General features: G+C 39.3%; 2 protein-coding genes and 1 long non-coding RNA gene across 6 annotated transcripts; 2 read left to right on the forward strand and 1 right to left on the reverse strand.

Moving 5' to 3' along the window:
- The first annotated feature begins 1,504 nt into the window (after window positions 1–1,504).
- stx5a (syntaxin 5A) lies at window positions 1,505–7,247 on the forward strand. 3 transcript variants are annotated; one of them, XM_037261121.1, is made up of 12 exons: window positions 1,505–1,606; window positions 2,074–2,229; window positions 3,022–3,092; window positions 3,460–3,515; window positions 3,600–3,670; window positions 3,751–3,867; window positions 4,362–4,418; window positions 4,508–4,589; window positions 5,492–5,578; window positions 5,731–5,834; window positions 5,943–6,064; window positions 6,260–7,247. In XM_037261121.1, the coding sequence occupies exons 2-12, from the start codon at window positions 2,167–2,169 to the stop codon at window positions 6,417–6,419; spliced, it is 990 nt and encodes a 329-aa protein (XP_037117016.1). In that variant the 5' UTR covers window positions 1,505–1,606; window positions 2,074–2,166; the 3' UTR covers window positions 6,420–7,247. The 3 variants fall into 3 exon arrangements, with proteins under 3 accessions (XP_037117016.1, XP_037117017.1, XP_037117018.1); XM_037261122.1 differs by having other exon boundaries at window positions 2,078–2,229; XM_037261123.1 differs by lacking the exon at window positions 5,492–5,578.
- A 32-nt stretch (window positions 7,248–7,279) lies between these two features.
- Window positions 7,280–10,047, reverse strand: zgc:162144 (RD3 domain-containing protein). 2 transcript variants are annotated; one of them, XM_037261141.1, is made up of 3 exons: window positions 9,925–10,047; window positions 9,407–9,710; window positions 7,280–8,457 (listed from the first exon to the last, which is right to left on the reverse strand). In XM_037261141.1, the coding sequence occupies exons 1-3, from the start codon at window positions 9,929–9,931 to the stop codon at window positions 8,085–8,087; spliced, it is 684 nt and encodes a 227-aa protein (XP_037117036.1). In that variant the 5' UTR covers window positions 9,932–10,047; the 3' UTR covers window positions 7,280–8,084. The 2 variants fall into 2 exon arrangements, with proteins under 2 accessions (XP_037117036.1, XP_037117035.1); XM_037261140.1 differs by having other exon boundaries at window positions 9,407–9,726; window positions 9,925–10,017.
- LOC119128607 lies at window positions 9,611–10,989 on the forward strand. Its single transcript, XR_005099053.1, has 2 exons — window positions 9,611–9,730; window positions 9,962–10,989. It is a non-coding gene; the product is annotated as an uncharacterized LOC119128607 (long non-coding RNA).
- Window positions 10,990–11,480: the final 491 nt, after the last annotated feature.

Raw genomic sequence — 11,480 nt, forward strand, 5'->3', positions numbered from 1 at the left:
TGCACAAACAGCAAAGCGGATGAGAGAGCCAGGCTGTAGAGCATGTAAGTGAGACGAGGTGTCATGATGGTCAGGATACGATATTAAGAAATTATCAGTCTCAAATCTTGTGATTGTGGTAGTCGTAAGAATATCGTATCAGTCAAAAATGCATGAAAAATACGGGAATCAAGATGTGATCCCCTCGCAGTCAAAAGATGTCAGGAAGACAAAATGGGTTCCAAAATGTATGGTCAGGTGACAACTCTTGTCACCTTTCTTCCGTGGTCATGAGAATATAATGCGTGCCTCAAAGTACACGTCAAGAACTTTTTCAGAAATCTGAATGCAATTGGGACCTTCAGTCACCAAGAAAACAGTTTGGACTGAACTCGTGGGCCTTCCGAACAAAACACATGTACAGACACGCCTTAAGTTTGCTAGTGTATATCTGAATGTCTTAGAGAAGACTTGGGAGGGAAAAAAACAAAACCAAATGAAACCAAAGTTGAGTCATTTGGAACCAACTCAACCCACCGTGTTTGTAGGATGACAAAATATGAGTGTGACTCAAAGCATACCACAGTCAAGTATCATGGTGGGAAGTGTGAACAATGTTTGTGAACTTTTCCGGAGAAGGATACAGGGAGGTATACAGGTGAAGGGGAGCGTGGCTGAGGGGGTCTACAAGGTAAATCAGGTGAGGGCATATTTGTGGTCCGGGCATGCGTGCTCAAGTCCAACAGAGGATGCAGGTACCACTATAGAAGACATCAGAGAGCCTATGGCTTGCTATCTGTCACGTCATTATATACATTTGACTGTAAGTGGAGACAGCAGACAATCACAATTCTCAGTCAGTCTACTTATAGTATTTTATTCAACCAAATCCAAGTGATTCTCATTAGGCTCCAAATTCAAAATCCTTCTGGTTCTTATGTTTTCGTCAAAAAAGCCCAACGTGCTTAAATCCTTGAGTAAAAAGTATTAACATTATTAAAACTTTTTTCCACAAATAATTGTTTTTATTTTTATAAAATACAATAAAATTGGACATTTTTTGGAATTGTTCATTTTATACTGATACAAAAGTTTTTAATTTGTGTTTTTAATGTTCACGATACATGATATTTATAGATGATATTTGTATATGTTCATCATTTGTCATTCTGATTATTTTGTATTCATCATGCAAAAATGTTGGATTTTATTTAAAAACAATATCCGTTCTTTTTTAAACAAGCATTCTTGACTGATCCTTGATAGTATCTATTATTCAGCCTCTTGAAGCATTCGTTAAAAAGTTCCACCTTCATGATTATGTAAAGGTTATAATTTCGTTTTTTTTTTAAATATATACAACACCAAAATTGAAATGATTTCATCAAATGACGTCGCTGCTACAAAGCTTTTGGTCAACAGTTACAACACCATAAAGGTAAACGTGAATGGTGTGGCGGCCTCTAGTGGCAAGCATCTCTCATTACGTGGGATTTGGACGTCAACGTGGCAGTGACGTCAAAACCGGAAATGCCTCGCATCGTCACTTTAACGGAGCGTCGTCCACTTGTTATTCTTCGCCTTTACCACTAACTTCGAGCGGAACATGGTGTAGCTTTGACCACAAGTAAGTCACGATTGATTTATGTTTAGAATTCCACGCGTGTTATTTAATGCTAGCGGGATATATATATATTCGATGAAATGAGTGTGTAGTGAATACCAAATACATAGATGATACGAAGCTACTTGTTAGCATTTTGATGCTAACGCTAGCCTTAGTTGGCTAGGCTGCGATCAGCTGTGTCGCCAGCAACGGCCTTCGAGTTGAAAGACTCACTGATCATCACTTCAGACTAACTTGAGCATTATGTTTTTGTAGCTCTAAAATACCTGGTTTCTTTGGATTTTGTATTTCTGGTGTTGATTAAGGTAGACCGGTTGCAAGCTAAAGGCTAAACATTTATAATCAGCTTTTTAGTTGGCACCATGACGCACGGCCACGTCTCATAAACAGAACGAGTTTGTGGCACAACGGTTTTTCTTTTCTTTTTTAAATGGACGTTTCTTATTAATTTTGTTTGTCTCCGCAAGCCAGTCCAACGACGAGGACGTCGCTGCTATCCAGGAGCTGTTAAGCCACCGACCTCGAAGCCGGCTGGTGCTGAGCGTTTTACCGGCAACAAGATGACGTGCCGCGACCGGACCATCGAGTTCCAGTCGGCCTGCAAATCTCTCCAAGGCAGACAGGTTGGTTCACAAAACGCCTTTTAATTAACTGTACACTTGCTGTATAATTGTCAAAGTGTATTTTCACTGTAACTTCTAGTTTTGGTTCCTTGTTGACTTCTATTTTCGTCCTTTTTTTTTTAAGAATTGAGTTTACACGAAGCAGTGTTGAAATCACCCTGAGAAGAAAACAATTACATGGCGAAATAAAAATGTTATTTTTAAAGTAAATTAAAAAACACTGTCAATAGCATCTGTGGAATCTTGCATTGTGTTAGCAATGAGATAAAGGACTTTGGTTATAATAATGAATATGTCATCTTTGTTTTATATGTAGTTTGACAGTAAAGTTGACCTGGGAGTGTCAGTACAGCAAACAGCTTGGAGCTAGCTAGCACTTGGCCTCGCTTGAAGAATCTTGACAAGCTGACACTACTTGTTGGCTGCCATCATCTGACGCTCATTAAAAAAAAAAAAAAAAATTGCTCAAGATTAAAGCCTCTGAGCAATGGTTCGCATCTCAAAACTCTGAAATATCTTTGAGGAAATGACTTGTATATCTTAGTGGTTTACTGTAAATTGTATTATGGGGTAAAGTAGTCATGTTATAAGATCTTGCATACTATATTTTCAAGATTGAAGACAATTTTTCCCCAAAAATATTAGTATAATGTCAAACGGTTATTTTTAAATAAACTTAGTTTCGAGATTAAAATTGTCAATAGAGTTGTATATTGTTTAAGGTATGGCTGCAACTAATGATTATATTTTGCTCCGACTTTTTTGGTGTTCATTTTTTTGTGTTGCCGATAGAATGGAGTGCAGCCCAGTAAACCAGCTCTCAACGCTCTCAGGCAGCGTAGTGACTTTACAGTCATGGCCAAGTAAGTACATCACATTTGGCTGCCTCAAATGCTCCTACCCTGTTTTTTGAAGGGGTTGCTTGGTGACATCATGTTGGGGGGGGGGGGGGGGGGGTATTTGGGCCACACTGGAAAGAAAATAACCCTGCAAGAGCACTTTTGTTGACCCCCCCCCATCATCCATCCAGAAATGTTGTTTTGACATTCACATGCTCAAATTTCCACCAAAACAAGTTGTAATTATGTGTGTATAAAGTTGTGTGATTTTCAAAATAGTCTTACTTTTATGAGAAAAAACGTATATTTAAAAGAAAGTCACAGTAATACAAGAAAATAGTTTTCAAATGGTGATTAATTTGTTGTTAATTTGTTTTTTTTAACCTTGCAGGAGAATTGGCAAAGACCTGAGCAATACGTTTGCCAAGCTGGAAAAACTTACAATTTGTAAGCTACTTTCATTGCATTCCTGCCTAGTAGGTATTTGTTAGCGATGTGTATTTGCTGATACTTCATGTTTTTGTTCTGCAGTGGCCAAAAGAAAATCGCTATTTGATGACAAGGCGGTGGAGATTGAGGAGCTCACATATATCATTAAACAAGTATGTGAACAACATCTACTTTTGCGATATGCGTATTATTCCCGTGATATTCTTTAAAGTTTTAATCAAATGTTTTGCAGGACATTAATAGCCTAAACAAACAGATAGCACAGCTGCAAGAGTTGATCAGGTCACGCGGAGCGCCAGGAGGCAAACATATCCAAACCCACTCCACCACCATTGTGGTCTCTTTACAGGTACCATCACACTCATTGTGCATTATGCTACTACATACCCACTAATACACACTGTTTTATTCTTTTCACAATTATTTTAGTAGGGGCACCAAATGCAAAACATGCAACAAGTGCCTATATTGTGCTAAATGGTAATGGTTTTGAATGATAGATGTAAAAAAAGAGAAAATGATACAATAAATGAAATATTTTCAAAATTGAAGAAACAGTGTGTACAATGAAATAAAATGAAGTATCTCATAGTAATGCGGTATTATTATTATTTTTATTATTTTTCCTCTTAGATAATTGAAACCTGCCCTTTTTGCTCATTTAATTTATCAACTGCATTTTGCACACCCTTGTTTGACTTTCTATGCATGTAGTTGTACCTTTTATTGCTGGTGTTCAACATTTTTAGGCTGAATGATTTGAATCAGACTTGCATAAAAAGAGAACATGAGTTTTCCTAAATATTTCCTAAATATCCTAAAATATGTTTTCCTCCTCACCAGTCAAAACTAGCCTCAATGTCCAATGACTTCAAGTCAGTCCTTGAAGTCAGAACAGAGGTGAGTAAAGGCTTGTGCTCTGATAGAACGTGGCATCTTCTGAAGCAATGTGCGCCATCTTAAGCGCGTTCCTTGCGGTTTGCGTGCAGAACCTGAAGCAGCAGCGCAGCAGGAGAGAGCAATTCTCCCAGCCTCCTGCCGCATCGTCTCCGCTCATGGCCAATAATTTCAGTAAGTTCACTTCTGTTTTTTTTTCCTCCCCGTTTGCCTACACTACTACACACATACTCTGTGTTTGTGTGTGAGAGACTGCTCTCCAATGACATTCACAAGTAAGTTGTGGCACAGAGGGTGTAAATGATATAGCATGCTCCTGCTCACTCTCAGGGATGGGCCAACTGCTCCGCGGCAGCATTTGATTTTTTTAAACGGACGGATGGCTTAGGTCATTCATAGATAAAGCAAAATGTGCGTGTAAAAATGGTTCATTCGAGTAATAAAATGATCAGTTTAAAATGTATTATATGAAACAAGTTGTAATTATGTATAGATTTTTGTGAGAATACTAACTCTTACTTAATGTCAATTTATTTGAGAACCCAAGAAAGGTTAGGGTACATGACAAGATTCATTCATCGCTTGTCAAGCAATCATGAGACCAGCTAAACTCAGATCATTTAGAGATTTTTGTGAGAACACTATAATAAAGATTAATAATAATAAAATGTGTCAGCCCAAAATACTTAGTAACTGCTATTTCAACCATTAAAACATTTGTTTTAATTCCAGAATACAAGTAAAAAGTATTACTTCGCTACTGTAATCAAGAAACAGTAACGCGTTCATTACTTTTTTGTTTTTGCAATTTGTGCTAAAGAACTTCTACATTCCGGTTTGTGAACAATTAGAGAAACAAAACTGTGCCCAAGATTTAAAATCTATATACATTTCTTATATACAGTATCCGTGTAGTGATGGTATTGTATCAGTAATGCTGCATTTTCCTTGAAATGCCACGAGGACTTGCAATGCGTTTTACTTTTAGTGCCAGTGTGCTTATGGGGAAAACCCCAGCTATGAATGACTCCCTGTATTTGGTCCTCTAGTAATGCAAAAATGAAAACATATTTTAGGGAGCCGCAAAAAAGGGGCCCAGGAGCCGCATGCAGCTCGCGAGCCGCGCAATGACTACCAGGGCTTTACAACCTCAAATGTAAAAGGTATTTCCCTGGAACGCTTGCCTTTCCTCAGAGTGTTTATCATAATAAGCCCGCCCCTTTATACTGCTTTGCCTGCCTGCCTGCCTCTGTGTGTGTCTGAAAGTGAGCTCTTTGAACCTTTGTCCTGTCTTTTTTGCACTCTCCCCCTGCAGAGAGTTCGGTCCTGATGCAGGACGAGTCCCGGAGCCTGGGCGACGTGGCCATCGACATGGACTCTCAGGCCAACCCCCTCCAGCTCCAGCTCATTGATGATCAGGTTGGTTTACCTCGCATGCAACAAGTGTGGGAGCAGGCTTTGCTATGTAATTGCAAAAAAAAAAAAAAAAATTGTTGTGTTTAACAAAAATGTCACGTGTTTTCTCAGGACTCGTACATTCAAAGCCGCGCGGACACCATGCAAAACATTGAGAGCACCATTGTGGAACTGGGCTCCATATTCCAACAGTTGGCACACATGGTCAAAGAGCAGGAGGAGACCATTCAGAGGTTTGTCCAACGCAATCGCACATTTTCTAAATCACTTTAGATGAGAGGAGGGGTCGCCAGTCAGTGAACCTAACATGCACGTCATTACTTTTTGCAGAAACTGTCAATCATTGTGGCCAAAATCAATCATGTCACATGTAATTGACAAGCTTAATTCAGCGATTTGAAGATATTTTTGTTGCACCTTTTTCTCAGGATCGACTCAAACGTGGAGGACACACAGCTGAACGTGGAGGCGGCACACTCAGAGATCCTCAAGTACTTCCAGTCAGTGTCGTCCAACCGCTGGCTGATGATCAAAATCTTCCTCGTCCTGGTTGTCTTCTTCATCATTTTTGTCGTCTTCTTCGCGTGAGGAAGAAAGATGTGCAAAGACTGCGAAAGAAGGTAGACATTTTGTGAAGGATGGACCTTCAAATGCAAGCTTGGGAATCCCACCGAAGGAATGCGAACTTTTAATCTCACTGAGGAGCAGAAAACTTTTTCCAAGTGTGAGAGCAGATGTTATCTTCAAGCCCCATTTTTATAGTGAGTGAATTAAAAGCCGTTCTGAATTGTATTTTGACCAATTATTCATAAACGTTTATGGCTATAATTTAATAGTTTGATTCTGCAAACTGTCTTTCAATTTTGATTTTTTGTTCATGTTCTTTTTTGTTCTTCTGTAATTTAATTCAAAGCCAAACTGTAAGCATGCTTCAAGGTTCCTTCCCCCCTCACCGAACTCGCCAAGCTTGACTTATTGAAGTGAACTCTGTTCTGTTTTTTTTTTAATTTGCCAAATGTGAGTGAGAACATCTGCGGCCCTAGGCGAACTCTGCTGACTGACCGGAGCTGGTCGAAAGTAGTCGAGACAGGTTACGAAACAAATGGAACATTTACCTGAATGGTTTCCTTCAGTTCATCAGCACTTATGAAGGGTTTTGTTTTTTACCTGGAAGTGTCTGTTGATATTTTTTTGCACACGCACGCTCACTCTCGGAATCCTCACAATGTACAGAACGTTATTTAAATGACCAATTTCTAAGAAGAAACAAAACATTCTTCCACTTGTCCCCCCCCCCTCCGGCTTTTCTCTTTTTAGATTGCCTTGCCTTCAGTGTACAAAGTGCAAATAGTGACGAAAGAACGAATGGTGTATTGATCAGAAAGTGCATAATAAAACTATAATGAGGTGCTGGCATTTATGGGATTTTCTTTTGGGGTAAGAAGATTAGTCAGCTTTGATATAATTAGACAGGTAATGCCTTTCTAATTACCACACATGATTTTGTTATTTTAGTTGTAATGAAACTTAGCTGCCAAGTATTAAGTTTTATTCAATTGAAAAACCTGACTAAGCAGAAATGATGATACTGGATTCCAAAGTTGCTTACACGACACAGCAAAATTTTATTGCGGTAAAATTGTCTTTATAGATATGAACCCATACATTTTTGGGACTGTTTATTCTAATAAAATATTACAAATTAAAAGCTTTGTTGTGACTGACTAAACATTTCATATGATCAGATCCTGATCAACAGCAAATTTTAATCAGAAATGGCTGTGTCTCAAAAAGTATATTTGAGACTACTTTAAAAAAGTTTTGAGATATACTTTTAAAAAAAAAAAGAACATTGTTTGATTTGACCACTTGTTGCAATTTATAGCTATCTTTCAGAAAAACAAATACACCTGTTGCTGAACCTAACCCTTAATTCATAAATATTGTTTTAATACATTATTATCATACAAACTTGCCATGCTAGAGAAAGAAATGGCAGATTCCTAATCAGTGCAAAAAAATCATTTAAAAAGGTTTACTTCTCTGGTTTAAAAAAAAAAGTAGTAAAAATGTAATGGTAAGTGCCAATTATTCATAAATATAAAACCTGCTACGCGTCTTATTTCTTCACACATCTAGAGTCCTACACACACTGTGTGTTTTTAGAATTGTCTGACCCTAACCTAATCATAACCTACTTACAGACCCTAACCAGTTTTGATCCTATCTTCATTTTCCTCATCTTCATCATCCTCATCCTTGTGCACTTTGTTCCAAAGGTGCGATCTCCGGCATGCTCCTACTCCTCCTGGTCCTGACACGAGCCCTGATGGCCTCTTTCTCCCGTTCCTCTCGGTCATCTTCCTGCTCCTCATCCGACCAATCCACCTGCTGCAGGTCGCTCCTGGAGCCTCTCAGGCCGCTCCTCATGGAAAAGTAGCCGGTTCTGAACTTGCTGCGGAATGTGACGAAGGAGAGGCTCTTGCTGCGCTGCTGCTTCATCAGCATGTTGTTTTGCACTCCTCCTTCTCCTGTGATCTCTTCCAGGCAGTCACGAAGCGCTGAGCGAAAGAGACGAGGCAGCTCATAGACTTCCGGCTCCATCTGGGACACCAGCCTCCTGAATCTGAAGTAGGAATGGAAGATCCTATAAGTCATTCTTGCTTTCTGGATGCTTTCAACATTCATCGTGAGGCAAGCAAATTGTTTGCTTTCTCGCCTACTAGCTTAATGCTAACACTAATTGGCATCAATGTTGAGGTGGTTTAAACCTTGAAGCTGTTTGAACACAAACAGTAAAATGTGGACTGAAAAGAGTACCCACTTACAGTCATATATTTTATTCTCTGCTTACACTAAAATCTGTGCCGTACCGATAAGCTCAGAAAGGAGTTGAAACACCTCAATTAGGGCCTGACCAATAAGAATGATTTATTAGACTAACGCCGATGCCAATATTTGACAGGATGAAACTATGAATCGACAATTAATTTTAAAGAGTATATACAATCATGAATAGAATCACCATTTTGGTCAACAATGAAGATATGAACAAAAGACTCGCTTACAATACTTTGTCCTTTAGTATTTGAGCAACTTTACAACAGAGGAAAATGAGCAAAATTGAAACATTTTGGGCAGATTTTTGAGAATTAGGAATGTTGTTGTAATGTTGTAATGTCTTAATATGGCAAAAGAAAGTTTGGGAATCTTCTTTTTCCTCTCCTTTGTTTAAAAGAGCTCATATTGGCCGATAGAGTCCCTAATCTCAATAAAATGTGGGAACCAAGTTTAGTCTGGGTTGTTGGTAGAAGTTACAGAGAGTCTACATGCGCATTTCTGGTGCATTATTTTTTAATGAAATCATTTGTCAGTCTTATATGTATTTTTTAGGGTAATCCGCAAGTCTTTTATGTACTTTTAAGGGTAATTGCACAATTGTAGTTGCACAATGAGTTTGAATTCATATTAAATGGAAGTGCAATAATTAATCGACAACTACTCAAATTTATCGATAATATTTTTGATAGTTGATATCATTTATTCTCTCAATACTGTTCACCTCTATCTCTCACCTGGCAATGACAGGACCGCACTGGGCGGGCGGCACCTTGGCGCAGAGATCCTGCAACTCCAGCAAGTCATTGGGCGTCAGTTGGTAAGGTTGCGGGTTGGGCGTGCTGGCCAGCCAGCTGTAATCCGCCGCCGCCGTAGAATTGCAAATGTTGCTACGGTGGCGCCGCCGACTCTCGCAGGCCCGTTCCAGGCGGATGCGCTCGGTGCGCTTCACCATAGCGCCCAGCTCCAGCATCAGCGTGTTGGTAACCAGCTCCTCGCTGGTGCGCTGGCCTGGCACTTTGGGCTCCAGGGAGAAGATGGCTGACCAAGGAAACATCTGGGTAAGATGTTTCAGAAAAATAATTCTTATTTTAACATGCATGCCGAGTAAAAGACATTTTGCTGCCCATTGAACTTTTTTCATTGATGGCAGGTGGGGGGGGGGGGGGGGGGGGGCACTGCCCGCGGATGTTCTGAGTTTTCAATAACTACATAGTAGACTGTAAAGTAAAATATTTCATTGCTTTCCTCTTACCTTGCATTCACTCATCAACCTGCCAATCACTACCCAGTGTTCCCAACTGAATTCCACTCGCTAGCAGCGTGACAGCTGGCAGGCTTCCATGAAGCTCCTCACCCGGATGCCTCTCTCCTGCTGTCAGTAGGGTTTGGGGATTGACAATGAACAGAATAGTAATCCTGTCGTGAGAAAGAGTGGAGGATGAGATGAGATGAGCTTAGGCGTGCACACACACTGGAGGTGACCCATGAGTGAGAAAACATTTTTGGAGTTCTCTCTCTCTTTTATGTGTGTGACTGAAAAGAAATAAGGATTCTCACTAAAGGTGGTTCCTCCGTGGTGGATTGAAACTTTCTATTTCACATTGTCATAATATTGAATCATAAGTGAAAGATATTCCAAACCAGACATTTGTTATAAATTACAATAAGGCCCAATTTGCTGATTGGTAAATCTTTTTTCAAACCTTTGTCTTCTACACATTATTCCTTATCATACACATCTATCATTGGTAGAATGTTGTGACTGAGTATTACATAACCGACCCCATATGCCCCCCCCCCCCCCCCACACACACACACAGGCATCAGGTTCCACTATGTGATGTAGTTTTAGAGTCGTCCACTGGTGTTCCGCACCACTCAGCACTGACTCACCAAATCCCAGATTACGCTGCAATCCACAACCGATCTGGAAAACTACAGACAGTTTGTCATGGTGATTATAATCTAATTAAAAGTGCCCATGATGATTGCTGCTCATTTTGGTGATGTTTCTGTGGATTCTGCTGTCAGTTGGTATAAAAATATTGCAAAATATATAGCTATTTATTATGTTTTATCATGCTTTAATAAGGAAGAAAATTCAGGATCTTGTAGTATGATTAGAGCCGCCAATTTATTGTTTGAATTTCAAACCTCAACTTCAAAATCAAACGTGCTTTATACTCTGGGAGTCTACATAAATGACTAGGTGGTTTATTGTGTACCTTATTGTTCTATCGTAAGACAACGATGCATGTAATGATTAGTTAACTTTGCAATACTGAAATAAAATAGTTTTACAAGATAGGTAAGGGGGGGCAATGTTTTGGATTTAAAACCATTTCCACTTGGGAAAAAACAACTTCAGCGTTAACAGTACAAACATAACGTTCATATATAATCGGGGGGAAAAAACCATTGTGACATGAAAAAAAGTACCAATAATAACAAAATAATAAATAAATAAGTTGCTAATTTCTAACTAAAATACAGATACTGTAGGCTAATTCTTCGAAAGCAAACTCATCCAGCGGCTCACTGTCCTTACTTTCAGATATTTGTTCTATTTTAGGCCTGCTGGTGGTCTCAAAGTGTATAAAACTTGAGGTTGGGCTCCCAGAAGAGGGTGCGAAGAATGAAAGTTTTACATAGTTTGAGTTTTATATTTTTATATTATTTAATTATCAATTAAATACAAATTACGAGGGGGTGTGATTATTCTATATTATTCCATATGTTAAAGTTTTTCCCCCTGCCCTTACAAAGATGGCGTCGCGTGTCTGTTTACGCTCCGGGTTTCCGGGCGCG

Source organism: Syngnathus acus, chromosome 10 (genome assembly GCF_901709675.1).
Source record: "Syngnathus acus chromosome 10, fSynAcu1.2, whole genome shotgun sequence".
NCBI lineage: Eukaryota > Metazoa > Chordata > Actinopteri > Syngnathiformes > Syngnathidae > Syngnathus > Syngnathus acus.